The 24,780-nt window shown below is 42.1% G+C and overlaps 1 protein-coding gene and 1 pseudogene across 4 annotated transcripts in view; one reads left to right on the top strand and one right to left on the bottom strand.

The window, feature by feature from the left end:
• The window catches only part of EIF4B (eukaryotic translation initiation factor 4B), a 30,593-nt gene extending 9,662 nt beyond the window's left edge, over positions 1-20,931 (top strand). Inside the window, exons 3-15 of one of the 4 annotated variants that reach the window (XM_045829059.1) lie at positions 668-876; positions 3,370-3,486; positions 5,603-5,657; positions 6,297-6,431; positions 9,661-9,798; positions 9,907-10,080; positions 13,513-13,741; positions 14,600-14,697; positions 15,932-16,145; positions 17,176-17,231; positions 17,790-17,895; positions 18,344-18,416; positions 18,797-20,931. In XM_045829059.1, the coding sequence (XP_045685015.1) occupies positions 668-876; positions 3,370-3,486; positions 5,603-5,657; positions 6,297-6,431; positions 9,661-9,798; positions 9,907-10,080; positions 13,513-13,741; positions 14,600-14,697; positions 15,932-16,145; positions 17,176-17,231; positions 17,790-17,895; positions 18,344-18,416; positions 18,797-18,877 (1,685 nt within the window). In that variant the 3' untranslated portion in view covers positions 18,878-20,931. Of the gene's footprint in view, positions 1-667; positions 877-3,369; positions 3,487-5,602; positions 5,658-6,296; positions 6,432-9,660; positions 9,799-9,906; positions 10,081-13,512; positions 13,742-14,599; positions 14,713-15,931; positions 16,146-17,175; positions 17,232-17,786; positions 17,896-18,343; positions 18,417-18,796 lie in introns of all 4 variants that reach the window. The other 3 variants (XM_045829058.1, XM_045829057.1, XM_045829055.1) reach the window with 3 other exon arrangements.
• LOC123813167 lies at positions 10,797-10,899 on the bottom strand (annotated as a pseudogene).
• Positions 20,932-24,780: the final 3,849 nt, after the last annotated feature.

Genomic DNA, 24,780 nt, shown 5'->3' with positions numbered 1-24,780 from the left:
ACAAGTGTTGATACCTGATGTGTAAATTCATGGGTAGAACAATAGGGACGAAATTGATCTCTTTTTTGAAAAAATAAAGGGCTGAAGAAAACACTTCCTACAGCTGAAAGGTAAGAATGAGAGCTATTCGTAGTGGTTAAATACATTTGGAGTGAGGGGGACCCAAGTTGGAATCCTAGCTATACCAGGATTACTGTGTACTGCTCCTGATGTCTGTGACCTTGGGCGAATTACCGGACCTTCCTAAAATCTGAGTATCCTCTGTAGAATGGGGAACAGCCTCACAGGGTTGTCAAAAAGATATGATGGGGTATAATGAACATGAAGTAGCTTACATACATAGTAATATTCCATAAATAGTAGTTGGTATATTCATTTTCCTTCCCTCTCTCTCTTTTCTTTTCTTTCTTTTCTTCCTTTCTGTCCTTTCTTTCTTCGTAAAGAATGAGTCACCATGATTTTGTTAAGAAAAGCCTGGGCCCTGAAAGGCCGTCAAACACTGAGAGACAAAGAGACTAAGACTTCTTGCATGCTGTTCTGATTCTGACATTGCCTGTTTCTTTCCTGACATAGCCTATTTAATACTTGGCACCTAGTATGGGTCCTCCTATTCTACAACAGCATTGGGGGAAGTTTCCTCTAATTTGTGTCTACTTTTCTGTCCTAGTTTCAACCACTTGGCACAGTAATGATGATGATGTGTATAGGGCACCTCCAATTGACCGTTCCATCCTACCCACTGCTCCACGGGCTGCTCGGGAACCCAATATTGACAGGAGCCGTCTTCCCAAATCGCCACCCTACACAGCTTTTCTAGGGAACCTGCCCTATGATGTGACAGAAGACTCCATTAAGGAATTCTTTAGAGGATTAAATGTAAGTCTGAAGGGTTTAAGCAATTAATTAGTTATGGAGGATAGCATATTGGTAGTGACTGTCTCTGATTTTCTATGCTGAGAAAGATTCTAAGTTTGCGTCTGTCTAGGCTTGGAAGAAACAGATACATAATAAAATGGTGTTTTAGGTTCTTTGGCTGAGAAAGTTACCGTCCAGCACCAATTGGACGATGTTAGCAAAATTAACAGTACCTTATTGATCGAGTCTCTCAAACCTGTACCCCTTCTTGTTTTAAGAAACTTAAAAGTTTTCTACCCAGTTGAATGTTAAAAGGTGGAAAGAAAATTCCTCTGAACTTAGCCATTCTGTTAATGACATTCAGGTTTTTGTCAAAATTACTGCCCTGGCTGGTGAGACTTAGTGGATTGAGCTCCAGTCTGCAAACCAAAAGAAGGACGGTTCTATTCCCAGTCAGGGCACATGCCTGGGTTGCGGGCCAGGTCCCCAGTAGGGGGGGCACAAGAGGCAACCACGCATTGATGTTTCTCTCCCTCTCTTCCTTCCTCCCTTCCCTTCTGTCTAAAAATAAATAGGATCTTTTAAAAACTAAATTTAAAAAAAAATGTTACTGACTTTTTTTAAGATTTTATTTCTTATTTATTTATTTATTTATTTATAGGAGGTGGGGGGGGAGAAACAACAATGTCCGGTCGCTGGGGGTTATGGCCTGCAACCCAGGCATGTACCCTGACTGGGAATCAAACCTGGGACACTTTGGTTCCCAGTCCGCGCTCAATCCACTGAGCTATGCCAGCCAGGACTAGATGTATAGTTTTTATTAAATTTCTTGGGGTGATGTTGGTTAATAAGATTCTGTAGGTTTGAAGAGTACATTTCTGTGATACATGATTTACATACTACAAAGTCAGATCATCTTCTGTCACCATATATTTAGCCGCCTTTACTGCCCCACCACCACCACCTTCCCTCTGGTAACCACCCTACTATTGTCTGTGTCTATGAGTTTCAGTTTTATATGCCACATATGAGTGAAATCATATGCTTCTTAGCTTTTTCTTACTTTCGCTTAGCATAATACTCCCAAGGCCCAACCATGTTGTCGCAAATGGCAGCATTTCATCTCTTGTGGCTGAGTATATTCCGAAGGTATGTTTCAAAATGCTGGTCTAGAAAGTTATAGAGTATAGAGGAGCTCAGTTCTTTTTTTCAAACTTTGATTAAAAAATACTTAGCACATAACCCTGCCTAGTGTGGCTCAGTAAATTGAGTGCTTTCCTAGGAACTGAAGGGTTGTGAGGGCAATTCCCAGTCAGGGCACATGCCTGGGTTGTGGGCCCAGTCCCCAGTAGGGGGCGGTTGAGAGGCGACCACACTTTGATGTTTTTCTTCCTCTTACTCCATTCCCCTCTCTAAAAGTAAATAAATATTTGAAAAAATCACTTAGCACTTAAAAAAATGAAACAGTGAATAACAGTTTTCTGTTAGGGTTTTCTCCAGTGTTTGCCAATGAGAAAACATTAAACGTTAAGAAGAAGTGTGTTTCTTCTAAGAATCTGCCCCCTCCACTGTTTTTTGACTCCCCTCGTAGGTACTGTTCTCTGCAGTGAGCCATTAACTTCTGTAGTTGGTTATTCTGACAAGGTTGTTTTTGACTGCCACCTACATATTTTCCTCCCTGTTTAATTATGTAGATCAACTAGAAGGCTGGCTTGTTTTTTATTTCCCTCTTATGGCTGCTTTCTGTAGAATGTTATAAAAGTCTGTTCTGTTCAGGTTTTTCACCTTTATGTTCTAGAACACAGTGATCTTCAGCTACTTCCCCCTTTCATATTTTGTTCCTTTTTCTGCTGTCTCATAAATTGAATTAAACTAGAATTTAAGAGACTATAACAAAATCTCTTATCTAAGGAGCCAGAATAAAATGTCAAGTCATTGATTCAGAAGATAAACTTGAATATAGTAAGTCAAAGGGGTAAGGAAAACAGATGTGGATGATGGAAAGAAGGTGGCAGGAAAATAGTCGAAAGTATTTGAAAATGATCCTAAAATTGTACATAAACCTGTTGTAAATAATTAATTAATAAAAGTTAGTGCCAGGGAATGTTTCATGAAACTTCACAGGGAAGAATTCTGCATTTATAATTAGAAAACACAAGTTAATGTCAAATTAAAACCAGGTTGGTATGACTTTTTTCCAGTGCTTCAAAAAGTAAAAATTCAGTGGTTTATCATCTCAGAATTCCGCAGAGGGTGTTGTAGGGGTGTGAGGGTTTACAGTCCAGTGTTTGATTCCACCAAACTGTTTTTAAGGGGTAAATTCATATTCAAATTAAAAGAGTTTGATAGAACATTCAGTGAAGTCTGTCTTCTATCTCTTTGCACCAATTTTCAGGCTGGAGACAACCAGGTTCTTGTGTATTCAAAGAAATTTATTGTATATACAATGATCAAAGAAAGGAGAAGAAAGAACATTGAATTGGGAAATATTTCTTTGTTTGTTTACTCCTTCAGATCAGTGCAGTGCGTTTACCACGTGAACCCAGCAATCCAGAAAGGTTGAAAGGTTTTGGTTATGCTGAGTTCGAGGACCTGGATTCCTTGTTCAATGCCCTGAGCCTCAATGAAGAGGTAAAGAAAATAAGGTGGGGAGTTTGAGGGGTGGGAGCTAACAAATCTGGTGTTTACCCAACTTACGTATTTTAAGTTAGGTCAGTAGCTGTTTGAAAGGTTACCAGAACATCTACAAAGAAAAGCCTGGGTTATTTAATAATAGTATAAGACTTAAAAATCACACCTCACTTCAGCAAGCTCAACAGACCACAATAATCCAGGGAGGTACTTAGGAGGAAAATTGTGGAAGAAATCCACCCACACTAAGTCTTTTAATAGAATCTCACATTGTTCACTCACAGCTTTGCCTCAGCTCTCGTGGGTTTGCTTTTTCAAAATAATCTGACCAGATCAAGCCAAATAGAAAAATCGTGTTAATGAGGTTAGTATTAAGAGGCATTTTCTCATTTCAGAGAAGTAATGGTATGTTTGGCTTTAAAAGGGTTTGGAAACATTTCTCACCCAGATGTCATTTGCAATAAATACATCCCCCTAGAAATCTTTTATAGAAGAATGACAGTAAACATTCAGTCCTTCTGCTTTTTAACATTGCCTGTAGGTGTTTTTCTGTCCAGACACGTTTAGAGGTCCTGTAGGAAGAAGAGATTCAGCTGTTAATATGTGAGGGGAAGTAGAGACTAAATCTAATTGTAATAGTTATTACATGATTGGTGCTGTGTGACGATGTTTAGGCTGGCCCAAGCAGGATGGTAAAGCATTTATTTACCTTTGAGTGGTGCGAGTGTCTAATCTAGGAACTGCTTTTTTACCTCTAGTAACTTTAGAAATCAAACTAATTATATCTGGGAAGGAAAAAAGCATGTTTATTTTCTCTCTTTTAATTCCAGAAGCCACTATTTGTTGAGAAGGCAATTTCCAATGCCATTTCTGCCATAATTCTGTGGTCCAGATCAGCCACTTGAAATGATGAAAATCAAAATCTTTTTAAAATATATTTCTTGTCTTATAATTGAGTACCACTTGATAACCTGAAGTAAATATTAGTTAGAAATTAAAAATCACATTTAGCTAAATCTATGAGAAGCTGAAATTGTTCCGAAGTATTTCTTCTTTGGTAATCTTTAGATTTTATTAACATTACTCATTTTTAAATTCTCAGTCTAGATTTAAGCATATAGCATATGCTTAGCATATCTAAGCATATCTTAGCATATATCTAAGCATATAGCATATAGCCCTGATCGGGTAGTTCAGTTGGTTAGAGCATCGTCCAGATATGGCAAGGTTGCAGGTTCAGTCCCAGGTCAGGGAACATGCAAAAGTCAACCAATGAATGCATGAACAAGTAAATCAATGTTTCTCATTCCCTCTCCCTTCCTCTATCTAAAATCAATAATTTTTTTAAGAATAGCATACAGTTATTATCTGAAGTTTGCTGGAGTAACTGTTAAAATGTTCTTACGGTCCAGATTTAGGAGTTGCTGTGTATTTAAAGATTTTATTATAATGCTATTTAATACAAGTCTGAGTGTTTTCAACTAAAATTCACTGTTATCCTTCTTCAACTGTAGATTCTACTATGAAATGAGGAAAAATCAGCAGTAGAATTAATTGGGTTCAAAAAATATATACTTAATAATGGGAGAAAGGGGAATCAGAGGGTATCCTGCAGGAACTGATTTACCCAAAGGTAATACTGAATGAAAGAACTTGACATTATACAGAGACCATGCTTTAAGCATCTTTGTGGTGCATAATAAGAGCTTTATAAATGTTTGAATGAATAGTTAGTTACTCTGGATCCAAATATGTTTTATTTAGCTAGTTGTCTGGGAATTTTTTTTAATTTATCACACTTGATATTATTAAGTTGCTTTTGATAGTTAAAAAGTTAACTCTATTCTGTGAAATTCAGCTTTATTAAAATAGTAAGTTAATTGACCTGACGTCATTTAAGCCCAATTTAACTTTGTTAATTCTAAGGGATTATTTCCGTTTTCAAGTCTTTATAAAGGATTCTTTAGCCAACAAATTGGAGTGTTGGCTAGATTACAGTGTTTTTCCTTTATCTTCCTTCCCCCAGTGCTTCTGCTATGCCCAGACGTTCAAGGTCACTCATGAGATTTGTGCATAATGGGGCAAAAGGTTGGTTAATATGGTCCTATGCTCTCAGTCTCTAGGTAACAGGAGAATTCGAGTGGACGTTGCTGATCAAGCCCAGGATAAAGGTAAGAAAGCTGATGGTTCTCCTGTTTTGTTACTGTCGTAGGATGATAACAAAGCCAGAGGGACCCTTTCCCAGCAAATGTTAATAGAGGTAGATGGTAGCTCTACCTTAATATAGAGCAGTTTTTCTTAACTGAGGATGACTTTGTCCCTATGGAACATTAGTTAATGTTTGGAGACATTTTGGATTGTCGTAACTGTGGGGAGTGCTACTGACGTATAGTAGAATCCAGGGACTGATCCTATAATGCATAGGACAGCCCCTAACAACAAAAAGTTATCTAGTCAGAATGTTACTAGTGTTGAGATTGAAAAACCCTAATTGACGTAGGTGAGTGTTAAATGTATAATAAATAGATCAGGTACTCAATAGCAATTAGACCCAAAAGGGGGCCCGCTTTAGGTGTATATCAGGGCTCCTCCTGTATAGAAGTTGAGGCAGATAAGCATTAAGCCAGTAGGAGTAAATTTGAGGAAATGCATCACTCAGTTGAGTTGGAGAGTCTGGGGTAACTTCATAACTGTGCTGTGGTATGAGTAAGAATACGATGAATTGAGGGGAGTTTTTTATGCATGCAAAAAATTCTGAGCAAATGGTTTTGTGAGCTCATTTGTGGGTTTTTTGTTTTGTGTGTCTGTAGACAGGGATGATCGTTCTTTTGGCCGAGACAGAAATCGGGATTCTGACAAAACAGATACAGACTGGAGGGCGCGCCCTGCCACAGACAGCTTTGATGACTACCCACCTAGAAGAGGCGATGACAGCTTTGGAGACAGTAAGTTCATTTTCATTAAGTCACCAATGAAAGTCACCACTTTCATTAAGTTTTTTTCTGTGTTTTTTCCTCTCGATTTGGACACAGTTATTTAGAAAGAAACCCAACAGATTCTACAAAGTAAAGTACTTGCATTAACAACAGATCAGCAAGATTGATGGGTTAAGAGTGGGTGTAGTAAGTCTTCATTTAATGTTGTCGATAGGTTCTGCAACTTTAATTAAACCATATAATTAAACCAGTTTTACCATAGGCTAATTGATAGAAACAAGAGTTAAGTTCCTATGTTGTTGGAGAACCTGCTGTACAAAAATTGGTTGCATTACTCGCAGCAAACAGTCAAAATGTAAAGTTTTAATGAGACCTTTTAATAACAAAATTAATTCACTTCAAAAATACTAAATGTCTGCCATGTGCATGATACTGTCCTAAGTTCAGGATATACCACTGAACAAAACAGACAAAAATCCTGTCCTCACTAGACATTGTTTATAATAAGGAAGATAAACAGTCTGCAAATAAAAGATAATGTAGAGTGGTGAATAAAGCATGTCTTGGGATGGGAGCTGGGGTAAATTGCAACTTCTACATATACCACCTAAATCCAACAAGAGCTTTGTAAAACATTTGTGCAGAAATTTATGCAACCTTATTAAACTACATGAAGAGATACTGTGTGTTTGAGGGGGTTTTTTGTTTGTTTTAATATTTTATTTATTTATTTTTGGAGAGGGGAAGGGAGGAAGAAAGAGGGAAACATCAGTGTGTGGTTGCTTCTTGTGCACACCCCTACCGGGGACCTGGCCCACAACCCAGCATGTGCCCTGACTGGGAATCGAACCAGCAACCCTTGGGTTCACAGGCTGACACTCAGTCCACTGAGCCACACCAACCAGGGTAATACTTTGTATTTTCAAAATGTAAAGAACCTGTTTAGTAAAGAAATGACTAAGTAGTGGTTTGTATAATGGACTACTCTATAATATAACATACATGCTATGATGGGGATAAAATTAAAAACCTGTTGAGGGAGCAAAAATGTACAAACTTTGAAACAATATCATATAGTACTAATACATAAGTTGAAAAAATGAATGCATGGTAATGTAAGCACCCTTATGATTGTGGATGGAGAGTGGAGGGAGCCCTTTAGCTACATCTATAATACTCTGCTTTTTAAGTTAATTTTCTATCTGACTTTACCATCAAGTCTTTTTGATCCAACAAAGCTGTGGAGAGAACTACCTCAGGTACTTATTTAGCATTTATGCATAAGGTTCTATTATTAACAGGAAGAAACGGCTCTTGAAAGAAAAGAAAAGGCAGACGTGCCAGACAAGGGTCCTGTTTTGAATCAAGGGCCATGGCTATTTTCTTACCTCAAACTTGAATTTGGAGCAAGCAGGATGGATACCAAGAAAATTAAGTGTGCTATTATCCAAACCTGCCGTGTTTGTAAAACTGAGTTATGACCCCAAAGTCAGCTCTGTCAGTATATTAGAGGCCCCAGATTATACCAAGAGATTACAGACTCCTATCCCAAGCATTTGGCCCATAAGATACTTTAAGGGCCAGGGTAGGGGGGGTATTATAATAAATAATACTGTAAAATCTCAGCAAAAACTCATACAGAGTTAACTGTCTCTCCAGAAATTAAAAACATTTCAAAATAAAACACATGGCATATTTTCTTGTATGTTTGTTTTTTTTGAATTCCATTTCTGATTCTCTTCTTTTTTTTACCTTTTTTTTTTTTAAGATTTTATTTATTTATTCTTAGAGAAGGAAGGGAAGGGGAGAGAGAGAGAGAGAGAGAGAGAAACATCAATGTGTGGTTGCTGGGGCTTATGGCCTGCAACCTAGGCATGTACCCTGGCTGGGAATCAAACCTGTGACACTTTGGTTCACAGCCCACGCTCAATCCACTTAGCTATGCCAGCCAGGGTGATTCTCTTCTGTGTGTAACTGTTTCACTAATGTTAGTGTATCCTTTAATTTACAAATTTTAAACTACCACGAAATGTCTGTTTACATAGACAAAATGATATTCTTCACAAAATGAAATCATTGTTTAAAAGGAAGCAGCCATAACATTAGGTCCCTCTTTGGCCTGCATGCATCAATTATTAAACTCAAAATGTTTTCAGTTTCACCCTGGCCAGTGTGGTTCAGTTGGAGCATCGTCCCATAAACCAGAAGGTCACGGACTCAATTCCTGGTCAGGGTACACGCATCTGGGTTCCCAGCTTCTCCCAGAAAATTGTAAGATCTAACAAGTCAGCTGAAGCCAAAGAGCCATAACCCCCTTTTAAAAATGACTTACACTATCTAGTTGCCACTGGAGCTACTACTTTATGCAAATTTCTGGCATTTAGATGCTTCTGACATTGGTATTCACGTAGGTATGTAATCGTATGTAGTGAACACATTCAGTTATTACATTTCTCATTGTTTTTAATAATTACTTTGTATGGGTTCCCCCTGATTTAATCTAAAAGAAACATTGCAGTGAACCTCCTAGTACATGTGTCCAGTTACTTGCTCAGGAAAAATTCCTAGAAATTGTTGGCCCAGAGGGTATACATAATTTAATACATAGTTCTTAGGCAACTTTCAGAGTGTTTGTACTATTTTAAACACGTCAACAGTGTAGGAATTTACTTTCTCCTCTAAGCCTTGCCAGTGTGGGATAGGTCATTTATTTTAATCTTTGCTATTTTGGTAGTGGAATATGATGTCTTATTAATTTTAGTTTCTGTTACTTAAGTAATAGACAACCCATTGTCATATGTTACATATATTTTTCTTAATTTTCTTTGCCTCTCAGATTTGTGATGTGTATTGGTTTTCCATGCTAAACGTTTTTAAGTGATCTCTGGTTCCAACTATATTTTCTTCTAACGTTTTGTACTTACATGTTTTAATATCTCAACCTTTACTCCTGGGAATTATTATGGGATATATATTTTTCTTCTAATTTCCTTCTAAATTGTTAGCCCAGCAGTGTATATTGAATTACTAGATAAAAAATTTTAAATCAAATAAATACCAAGAATACTTTAGTGCAGTAGAAATTCTTCCACTTTGGATACAATGTGGCTTATTTTTTACAAAAATGGACACAGCAGTGAATATGAACTCATGAAATCAAACTGGTCTAACTGGCTATTATGTTTCTTTAGTGTCAAAGGGAAAAAGAAATGACATTACCTGTCTCTCTTCCCTCTAGAGTATCGAGATCGTTACGATTCAGACCGATACCGTGATGGCTTTCGGGACAGTTACCGTGATGGCCCACGCCGGGACATGGATCGGTACAGTGGCCGGGACCGTTACGATGACAGAGGCAGCAGAGACTATGATAGAGGTCATTTTAAAACACCATTGAGTTAAATTGCTTTCTTTTAAGAATTTCTTTCTTGCCTTTTCTTCCCTCCAGTGTGATGATCACAATTTGGGGTGTATTTATTTACAGGCTATGATTCCAGGATAGGCAGTGGCAGAAGAGCATTTGGTAGTGGGTACCGTAGGGATGATGACTACAGAGGAGGCGGGGACCGCTATGAGGACAGATATGACAGACGTGATGACCGGTCCTGGAGTTCCAGAGATGACTACTCTCGGGATGATTATAGGCGTGATGACAGAGGTAATTATTTTCTTTTGCTTGTTTGATGGGGCAGACAACTAAACAAACCAACTGGGTTTTTCAGGTATGTTCAGACCCCTTAAGTGGGCACAGACAGAACTTACACATTGTACAGGAGGTAGCAGAGCATAATGGAAAGAGCACTAGATACAGATGATGTGATGGGAGTAAAGCAAAGTCTGGTTGTAACTTCCCATAGCACACACACTTTTCAGTTAAAATGTATTAAGGAAACAAAAGTAGTAAAGGATAAAAAACATTGTCAGACATTTTATGGTGTGATCTCATTTAATAAACTACAGTTAAATTAGGTGATGGTGGTGGTCCAATCTTCCTTCCTTCCTTCCTTCCCTCCCTCCCTCCCCCCAGGATATTTTTACTGGTTTTATTTTATTTGTTTATTTTATTTTTAGACAGAGGAGAAAGGAGGGAGAAAGGGAGAGAAACATCCATGTGTTGTTGCCCCTCACATGCGCCCTGCTGGGGGACCTGGCAAGCGACCTTTGCCCCGCATCCCAGAGCTCAATCTACTGAGCCACACCAGCCAGGGCCCAGTCTTTCTAATGAAGGCAGTGATGTAGTCTCATAGCCAGTAATTGGCAATATGGTGTTAAAAATCAAGTGTTGCTGATTTAAAGCCATTATTAGTTACTATAGTAATTGACATTTATTTATTTGTTTGTTTATTTATTTGTTTATTAATTAATGCTGAGGCATTAATGTACCTGTTCTAAAATTATGTTCCTAATGTTACAACATTTATTAAACTGATAAGAACAGATACTACACTTGATCTTAGCCAAAAGGACAAAAAACAGTAATGTTACATTTATATAAAACTTTGTATTATAAATCTGACCTCTCAAAAAGTATTACTAAGTGACCACCATTTGGGTTCTCTTTAGTGATATCATTGAAAAAGTAAGGTATCTGGCCGAGAATTTTTCTCTCTATTTTTAGAAGCAGTCCTAGCCTTTTAACACCCCTTTGTCAGCCCTGACTTGCTGGCAAGTGCCATATACTCCTCATTGCCTGCAAACCCTCAAGTAAGAAAGGTAGGCATGGACAGCTAAAAAACACAGTGAGGTGACAAAAGTCATGAGAGCCATATTGAAATTCCACTTGAGTAAAGTTTTTCCTCCTCCCTCAAACAAAAACACAAAATGAAAATAACATTTTTAGTCTTTTCTACAAAACTTTTAATTGATTCTTAAAAGCATTGCTGTTAAAGGCATCTACTTCCATGCAAGAAACGTAGAAACAATAGCTGGCATTTGTTGAGCATTTACTCTGTACCAACAGTGAGCTGAGTTCTCATACAAATATTATATAATTCTAAGAATTCTGTCTGGTATAGGTAGGTAAAATTATCACTTCTGCATTACTGGTGAGAAGAGTGAAAGTTTGGATATGGGCCTCAGTTTGTCTTCGACTCCTAACCTGTTCTCATGCCATTTGTTCCCTCCAGTAGCTGTATGCCTCTCCCCCCCACCCCACCCCAGTGATCTTACCCCCTACTCCCTCTCTGACCTGCCCCCTTGTCTCCCAAGTCATTGCTGCTGCCTTTGTTCAGGTTTCATTGTTGTACCCACATTACTAATAAATTTTCTTGCCTTGCTTCATTCTTCACAGTGTCCCAAATTGTCTTTGTAAACAAGATCTAATTGTGATTCTCCCTTTTTAAAAACTTTTCCTAGTCCTAGCCCTGGCCGCTGTTGCTCAGTTGGTTGGAGCATCATCCCATAACCGGAAGGTTGCAGGTTCCATTCCCCATCGGGGCACATACCTAGGTTGTGGGTTTGATTCCCAGTTCAGGCATATAAGATCCCTGGTCTGGGTACATATGGGAAGCAACTGATTGATGTTTCTGTCTCACATCAATGTTTTTCCTCTCTCCCTTCCCCTCTTTCTAAAAGCAATGAAAAATATGTCCTCAAGTAAGGATAAAATTTTAAAATAAAACCTTCTTAGTCTCACTGTGGTCTGAAAGGTATCTTTTTGTCTGTACCTCTGACATATAAGGACTTTCACTGTTCTGCCTACAGTTTACTTCTTCAGGGTTGTCTTCATCTTTTCCATATCCAGCCTGATGTGTACATGCCGAGCTCTCAAGGTTCTCAAGTGTTAGCACTTTGAAAACTTCACAGGCTTCCCCAAACTGCATCCCAGTTTTATGATTTTTTAAGATTTTGTTTGTTTGTTTGTTTTTAGAGGGAGGGGAGGGGAAGGAGAAAGAGAGGGAGGGAAACATCAGTGTGTGGGAGATACATCTATCAGTTGCCTCTCATGCACTTCCTACTGGGGGACCTGGCCTGCAACCCAGGCATGTGCCCTGACTGGGAACCAAACTGGCGACCCTTTGGTTCACAGGCCAGCGCTCAGTCCACTGAGTTGCACCAGCCAGGACCCAGTCTATGGTTTTCATATGAATGAGTCTGTTTTGTAGAACTTAGCATGCTGTATTCTTTAACTTTGATCCTCCCAATAAATGGGGCCTCTTGCAAACAGAAACTAGAAACTTAACCAACCATCGAAGTCCTGGCCTTGGTATGGTTCCTGAAATACAGGTACACAAGCTGTTTGTTGAGTAGGCAAATAAATGGAAGCTATCAAAGGAAGAAGAAAGGGAGACGAGCAGTAAGAGTTGCTTCATTAATACAGATTTTAACCATTGGTAAGGATAAAGACAAGAATGGGAACGATAAACACCAAGTTCAGCACAGCTAGGTGTGTCGTCAGAGGAAGGATACTCAGGCTTCCGTGGTTTTCATGTTTTATTACTTCAGCCAGGTGGCTGGTACACGTAGGCTTTCTTTACTTTCTGTATCTTTTGTATGTCTGAAACATTAAACACTGAATTTGAGAAACACAGTTTCCTTGAAACACTCAAGTTTATCTTGAAATGTGCTGACGACTTGAATCCAGGGAGAAATCAAGCCCCCCTAAAGTTTATATTCAGATGTTCAGTGTTGCGTGCTTTGCCCTGTGAAGCACTGTCACATTTGTGTTACACACAGAGACACAGAGTGTAGGACTAGGGTCTGCGCTGTCACATGTCACAAGCTCTTAACGTACTGAAGTCATCCATCTTCCAGAGACATTTTTGGACAAGATTACTTTTATCCAGTAATTTATCATAGTTGAAATTTTCCTCCTGATAATAGTGATCGTGATAAATAATTGGTTTACTGTGTAAATCATTACTGTTTTTAGTCTTTCTCATAGTCTGGTACTGCATCGTGGATGTGGCGGTGGAAGGACTGAGTAGACGTGGTTATTTAAACCATGCATTTTCTAATCGCCCTTACCTTCTCTGCTGTACTGGCTGGGCCCCTAATCTGAATCCCGTCTAAGGACTATCTGGGAATCTGGCCTTCAGCCATCAGTTTCTGATTTTGAAAAACCTATTACTTAGAGTTTTATTTAACTTAGGTCCCCCCCAAAGACCCAAACTGAATCTAAAGCCTCGGAGCACTCCTAAGGAAGATGATTCCTCTGCTAGCACCTCCCAGTCCAGTCGAGCGGCCTCTATCTTTGGAGGGGCTAAGCCTGTTGACACGGCTGCTAGAGAACGAGAAGTAGAGGAGCGGCTACAGAAGGAACAAGAGAAATTGCAGCGGCAGCTGGATGAGCCAAAATTAGAACGGCGGCCTCGGGAGAGGTGAGGTTGTCATCAATGAATTTCCCGTCTTTGAATCCACCGGGTCTTAATTGGGGCATTACATTCCCAGGGACACGCGGGACATTTGTGTGAATGATACTGGTTGTCGTTTATCAGCATTTGGTGTGCAGAGGCTCCAGTCGCTAGGTGCTCCATAGCACATGGACAGTTTAACCCAGTTAAGAGTCGTTGCCTATCACACAATTTTCAAAAGGTCTATTTGGTTTGACCTACAACTAATATAAATCGGTGGTACTTGAATACAGGGGTCAGCAAATTGTAGCCTGGGCCTGTTTTTACTAGTACAGTTTTATCACGGCCTTTAAGAATACTTTGCAAACCCTGCTTTGGTATATAAAATAAAACTCCACCATGGTGAGGTAAGTGGATTTAGCTCTTTGCAATTTACACAAGGGGTAAAGTAGAAAATGTTTTCACTTACGTAAGTGTGGATTGTGAACTATTTTTCATTTATTTTTGCTTGTGTGTATGTTGGTTATACTGTCAAGTGTTTCTTCAGGATGCCAAGAGTCATTACAAAATATTTATTGACATTCGCTAACATTCTGAAAAACTAGTTCTAGCTTTGAATGGCTTGCGGAATTGTGCTACCAGTAAGGTTGTAGATTACTAGGAGGATGCTCTTAACTCCAGCTGATGCTTGCTGAAGTGATGAGAGCCAGAGTGTCTTAATGTGTACAGTTTTCATTTGGTTCGAGAGACAGATGCATATACCTGCCTATATACAGAGCAGGTGTGATAAAATATTAATAAGTGATGGCTCTTAAGGGGTCAGCATGGGTCCCAGATGGCCTTCACCTGAGCTGGACTGAAGCATTTTTAATATCTCTTACATAGACACCCAAGCTGGCGAAGCGAAGAAACTCAGGAACGGGAACGGTCAAGGACAGGAAGTGAGTCGTCACAGACTGGGACCTCAGCCACTTCTGGCAGAAGTAAGTCAGACCAGGGTGGGTATCATATTATTGCCCTCTTCTGTAACCTACCCATGACCAAATTATGCAGACTTTGGGGTGTTAAATTCAGTCGTGGGCTCTATTTGGGTTGTCCTGGGTTGATCTGAGCTTTACGTCTCCTACTCTGAAAAATCTGAGAAATGGGCACCAGAGGGAAACTTGGATGATGTGTTAATTTTTCACTGGAGAGTATACTTGATTGTTATGTTTGTCCCTTCGTTTTATGTGTTGACATCTCAGAGTTTTGTTTATTCAGAGCAGTTATGGTCCTGTTGCTCTCTAAGCTGCTCCCAGGGCCAGCCTTTTATTATGTCATACGTGACCAGAGTGGTGTCTCGAGTGATGATGATGTGCTCTTGGCTCTCTTCCTGACTGAATCTGACTGACTGGGCGCAAGCACACTCGGTGTTTTGGAAATTGAACGGTGCAGTTGTGACACCTCCCTCCCTGTATTGTGAGCCTGTTTTTAAGGCTTCTGCTCCCACCTCCAGATTGATTTGTACTTGAGCTTTTCAGACATGGCTCAAGGCTTGGGTGGTTTGGAAATAGTCATCCATGTGGTGTAGACGTTTTCTGGAAATTGTTCATACTGGAGTAGACTCTTAGTAACAGGATGTGATGCCTCTTTGTAACCCAGTTGGGGGGGTATATTGGTTGGGTTGATTTGTATCCCTGCTTCTGAATAAAATATAAAAATCTGACAGAATAAGTTCCTGGTTTTAAGGAGACATTTGGTGCTTTAAAAAAAATACATGAGTATGTTCTGGTTTTCATAAATGTAAAAATTTGTTTGTATCATGTTTTGTTATATAGTTCATGTGTGTGTTGAGGCTCTAAGTTGGTCAGTGGTTCTGGAGTTTGAGCTTGTGCATGTGTGTGATTCTCCAAGCATGACCATTTTAACATTGAGGTTAGACGAGCTATAATCCTAAAATAAAGAATACTCGCTTATTCCTAGGAAAGATCAGGTGGTTACCCTTAGAGAGTCACTTTTTCTATTTCTCTTGCATCAGTAAAACATTTTTTCTCAAAATGACATTTGGGAACCACTGGCTTAGGGATAATGTCATAATTTTGGGAGCCAAATTAGAGTCTGTATTTAAGAAAAATGATAGAAAGCAGTAAATGTGGATGTGGACTATTTCCCACTGTTGTAATCCTAATACAAATAAGCCCCCCCCCGTAATTTGACCTTCTGACTCTGATTTCACAGATGTGCGAAGAAGAGAGAGTGAGAAGTCTCTAGAAAATGAAACACTCAGTAAGGAGGAAGACTGTCACTCTCCAACTTCCAAGCCTTCCAAACCCGAACAGCCTCTAAAGGTAATGCCAGCCCCTCCACCAAAGGAGAATGCGTGGGTGAAGCGAAGTTCTAACCCTCCTGCTCGATCTCAGAGCTCAGACACAGAGCAGCAATCCCCTACAAGGTGAGTCAGCTGGGAAACATAGCAATTGGTTAGCTCTAGAATCCTAAATATTGTGATGTCACAGTATGGCCAGGTAGCTCATCTGGTTAGAGCTTTGTCCTGATCGATACATCAGGGTTGAGGGTTCAGTCCCCACTTAGCACACATTTAAGAATGAACCAATGAATGCATAACCAAATAGACCAACAAATCGATGTTTTTCTTTCTCTCCCTCTCTCCCTCCCTCCCTCCCTCCCTCCCTCCCTCCCTCATTCCCCACCCCCACCCCCTCTCCTTCTCTCTCATCAATAAATAAACAATTTAGGCCCTGGTAGTTTGAGTGCAGGCTGTGAACCAAAGGGTCACCAGTTCAATTCCCAGTCAGGGCACATGCCTGGGTTGCAGGCCAGGTCCCTAGTAGGGGCCACGTGAGAGGCAACCACACATTGATGTTTCTCTCCCTTCCCTTCTCTCTTAGCCCTCCCTTCCCCTTTCTCTAAAAATTAAAAAAAAAAATCTTAAATAAATTTTTTAAAAATATTGTGATGTCATGGTGGGAAGTGTCCTGTAGGGAGTTGGCCTGGGATAGCATCTTACATTGTCTTTGCTCTTGTAGTTCAGATTCGGTGATATACTGGAGCTGCCTCATAAGCCCCAATTGTTCATTTTCTAGAGTTTTGATAGCTGGTTGACATCACTTTGGTTACTCAAAATCTGCAAATACTGTAAATGAGAACACACAGCAGTCACTGAGTGTTGGCAGTATATCCTTTGTGGTGATTTTACCTCCCTGAGTCGTAGAGTCCTCATTTGTAAAATAGAGAATAACATGAACCTTGCGTGATTGTGATGATTCTAAAGGACGTGGCACTTAGTGTTTGTTTAAGTAATTGCCTTTGTTGTTGTCTTTCCCATAGTCTAAAGTTGCACAGTGTTAAGTATGTATTTTTGGCTCTCTGTAAAGCTTACTGCACTTAGGAGAATGATTATAGTTTCTTATCTTTTCCATCCTTAAGACAGCTGATGATGTGATTACATGTTTTCCTTCTAGTGTTGGGGGCAAAGTACTTCCAGCTCAGCCATCTGAGGAAGGACCAGCAAGGAAAGGTAAGACCAAAAGGGAATGGGTTTTTCCACTTACAGGCCTAAATTAAAAGGCCTGTAAAGGAGCCATGAAGCACTGAACTTTGGTGTATTTTGTACCCAGTTTTGTGGTAAAGGTTCATAGGTTGTCTGCCTTTTCTTGCCAGTAGAGGGCAGGAGTGGTCTCTTTGGAGAAAGCATGGAGCCCTGCCCTTTCCTGGTAGAACATTTCGGGGGAGAGACTTGGAAGGAAATTAACATGCTCAGTACAGATTAGAAATGTCACCATCTGCAAGGCCAGGGCCATTACACAGCATCATAGCTTTTATTGCCAGTTTGCTTTTCATGATGGCATAACCCAGAAGTGGAACTTTTTAGTGGATCTTGTTGGGTGGGTAGGTGTGATATATATAGAGAGAGTATGTGGGAAGAAGGGCTTAGAAGGGAAGTCTGGGTTGGGGTGAGGTTGAATTTCCATCAGTACATATGAGCACATTTTTCTCCAGCCCTTAGGAAACCTAGGAGAGGGAGACTAATTGTTTTACTTGCCTTCAGTTTATTTTTGCATCTCTACTCAAGCAGATGAAAATAAAGTGGATGGGGTGAGTGTCCCGAAAGGCCAAAGTGGGAACTCCGGCCGGGGTCCAGGAGACGGAGGGAACAAAGACCACTGGAAGGAGTCAGACAGGTATGCGTGTTCTCTAAGCATTACCATTTCTCCTACTGTGAACAAGCCAAAGTCAGCCAATACAGACAGTTAAATTCTGAGAATCTAGATAAACAAAATGTCCAGATAGCAAGGACTGTTAACTGGAGATACCTGTTTTGTTTTGTTTTGTTTTAAGATTTTATTTATTTATTTTTAGAGAGGGGAAGGGAAGGGGGAAGAGAAGGAGAGAAACACCAGTGTGTGGCTGCCCGTTACACAACCCCCACTAGGGACCCAACCCACAACCCAGGCATATGTCCTGACTGGGAATCCAACCTGTGACCCTTTGGTTCACAAACTGGTACTCAATCCACTGAGCCACACCAGCCAGGGCTTGGAGGTGCCTGTTGAATGCCTCAAAATTGTTCATGGGTGATGGGAGAGTGGTCTCCCATAAAGATGCGGTCTTATACTCACATCTCTGCAGGAAAGATGGCAAAAAGGATCAAGACTCCCGATCTGCACCTGAGCCAAAGAAACCTGAAGAAAATCCAGCCTCTGTAAGTGTCAAAGGCTTGCCCTCAACATCCCTTAGCTTTCCCTTTTGAAAACCTCCCTTACATTTAGGGCTACAGAGTGACTGGAAATAAGGCACTGCTGCTCGTTCAAAATAGTGAACAGTTAGATTAGTGTTTTTCTCTGTTCATACCTTTCTTTCACTACTCTCATCCCCTTGTCAAGATAAAGCGTGTTTGTATGACTTGCAAAAGAACACATGCGCCTCTGACAGCTCTCCCTGGCTATGGAAAATGCTCCAGTGGAAAATGCTAATGAGCAAGCAAGTGGTTGTGGTCTGGACTAAAGTAACAGTATCCTGTTTCCTGGATTTTGCTATGAGAATTCAAGGCCTTGGTCATTTTATCACTCTTGTCTGTTACAGAAGTTCAGTTCTGCAAGCAAGTATGCTGCTCTCTCAGTTGATGGTGAAGATGAAAACGAGGAAGAAGATTACACCGAATAGACCTCGACATCCTGTGCTTTCTCCGAGTCTCTCTCTACCCTGGAACATCGAGAGCAAATCAAACCTCTATCCAGACAAGACAAAATAAAACTCACCATCTCCTGGAGACCTTTCTTAACTTTTTTTTTAAAACAATGAAATGAAATGAAATTCTTTTGCATGCTGCTGCAGCCTTTAAAGTATTGAACTAACTGGAGAATCGCCAATATAACCAGAGAGAAAGACATATTTTAACGGAAAAGTTGTGCAGTTTTATACACATGCAGTTGCCTGTGCGATTAGTGCCTAGAGGACTCCATTTAGGAAAACGGCAATGACAGTGATACAATGTCTGGAATCTGGTTGGGCAATAGGGCAGGTATGAAGAAGAGTGTGAGATTCTTTAATTCTTATCCTAATGTGGCATATATTAATTCTCAAACATCTAAATAAATTCTCCATTCTTGGAAAGGTAGGTTTAGTCTCTGAAATTTTAGTCTCCAGGAGGCTGCCAGCCCCTCCTCTTATTTAATTCTGAGTTAGTGGGGCCAGCCTAGGGGGAATTCCTTCATTTTTACCCCCCAGGGGGGTAGCTGGGAGTGAGTCTACAGGCCACTGAAGAATAGGACTGCTTGGTGACCAAAATAAGTGGGGAAATCGTGGTTTTAAAAGAAGCTTTGAGGAGGTGATGAATTATTTTGCACCAGTAATAGGGGAAAATGGTATGACCTCCAATGAATACATGAGTGGTTACTTCCTGCAGCAGGAAGCACTTGGGGGTATGGGAATTCCCAGGTCTCTTACATGTCCTGGTTTTGCCCTTTCTTAAACATTATCCTTTTTGAAACTTCAGCTCAATCCACATTTTGCTGAAATCTTGAAGCTTTACAAATTTAGACTCATCTTATGTTCCTCATCTCCTCTTTCCTCTTACCTCCCAAAAAATAGCTTCTGTTTAAGCCACATACCCAGTCTCCTAGGCATTCTGTATCAGCCCCTGGGAGCTGTCAAATGAGGAATCACTGCTTTTCTCAAGTAAATCTTGGCTTCTTTGTCTTTTGACTCCTATCCATTCCTGCTCCTGCTTCTTTGACCCCTTTTACACCTCAGAACACTCTGGGATTGATGGTCTTACTTGGTGAGTGAGGGCAGATAAACAAGGACAGTTAAAGCTGGGAGCCTTTCTTGTGACCTTGATTAGGGTTTTTGTTTGGGGCTTTTTATTTTGTGGGTTGTTGTTGGGGTTGGGTTTTTTTCCCCCTTCTCTTTTTTTTTTAAAAAAAACATGTTTCCTTCTCCACTGAAATCCCACACCAATGTTCAGATTTATAATGTGGCCTAGACCAATGTGTGGTTTGGTTTGGTTTGGTTTTTTAGCTTCCCTTGAGAATAAATGATAATGGAGAGAACTATTTAACAAGGTCCTGGTTTCTCTTGCAACACAGTAGCTTGACTTGCCTGCTTTCATGTGCACCTTTGTACTGTCAGTGCGGTAGGTGGTATCCTCATGGGCAGTGTGGGTACCTACAGAGAAATTGCACCTTGGTCTCCTGTTTGCAAGCCCTTCTCCCATCAGTCCTAGATTAGGCCCTGTCCAGCCACACAGGGGTGTTGGTTTATGAGTGCTGCAGCAGTGGGCATAACAAATCATTTACCCAGTGGATATAGAAGACATACCAAGTGAAATAACTTTAATAATTGGCTTGGATGGCTAGTAGCTAGGAAGTGGCTTTTAGGGAGATACCCAAGGTTGAAAGGGGTTTTTCTTTAGAAACCACTTGCTGTAGATGATGACGAGATAGGATTTGCCTTCTTCAAGTCTCCTTCCAAATAGTTGTATCCAAAAAGGCTTTTTTTTTTTTCCCCCACTCCCCTACCTTGTCCCCTGTTAAAACAGAAACAGGGATTTATGTCCCACTCCTCAATACATGTAAAATTTGTACAAAAATATCTTCTATGAAAATGATTTGTAATCTGTAGACTTACTACCTGGGAGATGTCTTGAGATGTGAATCCCATCCTTTGGGTTGTGGGGTTTTTTGTTTTCTCCAAATAAATCTAATCTTTAAAGTTCATTTTCATGCTGAAATTCTTTGACAGTACACTCCATGCTCCCAGCCCCCCACCCCCACCCCGTTTTATTGTTTTTTGGTTTTTTGGGTTTTTTGACTCACCACTGAGTCTGCTACCCTGCCTTCCTACTTCTGATTGGGTGCCATTTTGTGAGAGCACAGAGGGTGGTGGGGTTGCGAGGGGAATGGCTTCATTGAGGCCCAAGAACTGGGAACTCACATCAACTCCCCTCCAGTATTTTTGCTGGGTACTAACTTTCAATACAATTTTAGTGCATCTGCAGTCCATTTACTAAGACAAATGGAAGTTCCAAGGATAAAATCTTCATGTCCTTGAGGCAATGCCTCCATAAACCTCTGCTCTTCAGTCAGATGCTGCCTCTGCGTTCCTGGGTTACAGTGTACAGGCAGAATGGAGTCTGAGTTACTACTTTCCATCATCACTCTGGCTTAGTGGGAATTTTCCAGGCAGCAAGGACAGACAGACTGTTCATTGTTGCAAGGCAGGAAAGGTTAGGACAGTGGCAGAGAATCCCTAAGGTCACAAGGGGGTAGAGCACAGGAAACCTCAGACAATTTGGGGGACTCGGAGCCAAAGGGAAGGGGGTACGTGGAAGTGAAGGGAGTTGGAGGTACAGTTACACGAGTGGCTTTCCCCTGAGCCAACTGCAGCAGCTGTTCTCATGGTTTCTTGCCAGTTCATTGATCTCTTCAAAGCTGAGGGATGAGGCTCAGTGTGGGGCCTGTCTGGGTGGGTTTAGGTGAAGGGAAAAGGCCCTGCCGTTACAAAAGGCAGCGCTTGCTACTGTGGCTTCACGCAGGAATCAGTCTCAGTCACACTGTCCAAGTCTTTCTAGCCAGTCCCCTCGCTGTGCAAGCTGAGGTCTGGGTGAATGCCGGAAAGTGGGAAAGGCTAACTTGAAGAAGGTTCATGTTGGTTGAGCACGGAAAGGGTAGAGAGAAAGGAACTCCCTTTGCTGTGTCCCGAGAGAGAAAGGCCCCAGTATGACCCCCAGAAGCCCTGTGGCAGAAAGGGACCCCAGAACTGGTCAGCCTTGACTGACAGACAACCTACTGTAAATCTCGGGCCACCAGAAGGATGCAGGTATGGCACCCTACTTTACAAGGATCTGTTTCAGGCTGGCTGGGTCCCATGTGTGTAACAGGCCACAAAGCCTGGTTTCTCCTAAACAAGCCTCTGGGTCCCAAGGCAGTGAGGATCCCAGTTAGTGCAGAGGGCCTCGCCTCAAATGCTAAGTGAGCTCACAGCATCTGGCTTCTCAGGAAGTGGGAAGGCTACACATCTGCTCCTGGGAAGCTGGGAAGCATTATTTCTCGAAACTTGTTGCTCAGCAACTATCCTAGCCCCTAGGGCCACAGGAGAAGGGGGGACTCGCCTTCCCTCACCCTCCCACCTCACTAAAAAGAAGGGGTTTGGAAAAGGCAAGCTGTGCTGCTCCCCGCCCAGCTTCAGCAACCTCCCGGTTGGACAATACAAGCTCTGTCTTCAGCCAGAGAGCTGCCTCGAGTCAGCTCTGCTCTTCCCCCCACTCTTCCCGGTTTCCAGCGCCCTGCCCTCTGGTGAAGTTCCCCTGGCCCAGTGTTCTTCCAACCCTCAATGCCCTCCTCCCATCGCCCCCCACCTCAGGGATCTCAGCACACTGGGTCACAGGCATGGGATCACCGCAGACCATGGAAGAGGGGGTTCAGCTATCAGTGCCAAGGTGGGCTGCCCTCTGCATAATCAAGGTAAGAAAACCTGCATGGAGGGAGGTGAGAAGCTGTTCCCGAAATTGTTTCACCTTTACTAACATCATCCTGACTCTCCTCCCTTTCTGCAGTTCTTGGTCCACGTGGCCAGCCCCATGTGCCACCCATTTTTATTTCACTCCCACCCAGCCACCTCCTGTATAAAGTTTCCATTCTCAGCCTCTCGTCAGCTTTCTGCAGCCTCCTTCCCCCTGGTCCCTACATTGGTGGCAGCCATCAAGTCTGAGCTGGAGTTCAGCTTCCCATCTTGTGACCCTCCCAATTCCTGACAACCTCGGAAGGGGTTCCTCTTCAGGGGCAGCAGCACCAGCATGAGCATGAGGCCATAGCCCTGAGATTCAGCCAAGTGCCTCTGTTCAGTCCCAGCCCATCCTTTGGAGAGAAGAACCCACCCCGGTAGCAAGTACCCCAAGGCCCAACCAAAGACTCCAATGAACCCTGGGAAGACAAGATGTTAAAAAGAACTAATGTATGCTCCCCCCTCCAAAAAACAAAACACAAATTTTCATAGCACATATATCTCAATTACATAATTAAATCTTGCCAAAGTACATAGAATGACCTTCAACCCCACCCCCACCCCAGTAGCCTCTGATTCCAGTTGCTCCCCTAACTCCTACCTCTCCTCCCAGCCTCTTCCCTCCCCAGCTCTATTCCAATCCCCAAGCCCTTCCTCCAGACCCCAGTGACTGCTCTGGCCTCTGAGACTGCCTGTTGGACACCAACTCAGCCAAGAGCAGTAAGATTGAGGCTCCCTAGTCCCAGCAACACCCACCCCTCCCAAATGCCAGTTTCTGGGGGACCCACATTGTCACCATGTGCTGGTTCACAGCCTCTTCCTTGCCACCAGATTGGAATCAGGTGCTCCACCGCCCCTAAGCAAAACCTGACTGACTTCCCAGCCTTTAGCAAAGGCAAGGCAAGCACAGAAAGGTCTCAGAGATGGAGGGCCTCAGAGCTGGTGGTATTAGCTGCTTTGAGGAGACACTGGCATTGAGCCCTGGGCTCTGACTCCTCAGAATCTGCCTCCTCCACCCCCACCCCTGCCCTGTTTCATCATGGAAAATCCAGTAGGGAGGAGGAGGAGGGGAGAAAGGTTCAGGAAGTGCTCATTGCTAAAGAACATTGGGGAATCTGAGAATGGAAATAGATTCAGAGCTTCTAGAAAGACATCCTTTCCCTTTCCCTTCCCTTCCAAGGTGGCACAACTCAAACCAACCTGATGGCCCATTACATCAATTCCAGGAAGTTCCTATCCAGTACCAGATCCAGACACTGAAAAAAAAAAGGGCGAGCGGATAGTGGGTGGGGAATGGTGTTAAACCACAGAATGAACTTCCACACCCATTGGAAGCCTGGGACTTGAGTTAAATGTGAGGAAGACTTTAGTAGAAGTCTTCTAGGGTGTGGGAGTGACTGTCCAGCTCCGAAGCAGGGCGATAGATGAGCTGACTGGAACTGTTTAGTGAAGGTGTTGTGGGGGCGGGGGATGGACGACGTGATGTGAAGGCCCTCAGCTAAGTCCTTTGAAAGGGAAAAACAGGTGACACCTGAGAAGTCTCCCATGAGGCAGAGGACCAGAGAAGGGTGTCCAGAGACTTGTGACATAGGTGACACTAGGTATCTTCATCCGAATCTAGTGCTCCCGAGGTTAGGTGGTGCAAGCTCCACCAGGGCAGGCCGCGGGTGGGTCCACACCTTGGGGTCAGGCCCAAACCCAAATACACTCCCATGGAGAGGCCAGTCTGAGAAAGGCCGAGGTAGTTCTCCATCTTGTTTGTCGAACCTTGGGACCTGTGTCCAGCTTTTCTTCTGCTTCTCTCTGGTTCGTGTGGGTTTTGGGCCTCTGTCGTCTCTGTCCACCTTCCTCAAAATCTCTCCCCATCTCTCAGTCTTTCTGTCTCCGAGTGTTTCTAGACATCTCTGCGCTCTTTTCCCTCAGCTCTTTTGTGAGCCGGGTTCGCAGAAGGTGGGGAAAGTAGGGAAAGAGGAGGAGGGCGAGGGGCGGGAGCCGGCGGAAGGTGGGGATTGGAGCCGGGCAGGAGGGAGGAGAACAGCGCGGGAGGGAGGAGAGGGCGGCGC

The sequence above is a fragment of the Phyllostomus hastatus genome, unplaced genomic scaffold (genome assembly GCF_019186645.2).
Source record: "Phyllostomus hastatus isolate PE091 unplaced genomic scaffold, TTU_PhHast_1.1 phas_scaffold_93, whole genome shotgun sequence".
NCBI lineage: Eukaryota > Metazoa > Chordata > Mammalia > Chiroptera > Phyllostomidae > Phyllostomus > Phyllostomus hastatus.
The sequence above is the reverse complement of the archived record's forward strand: the minus strand, read 5'-3'. Positions and strand labels throughout refer to the sequence as shown.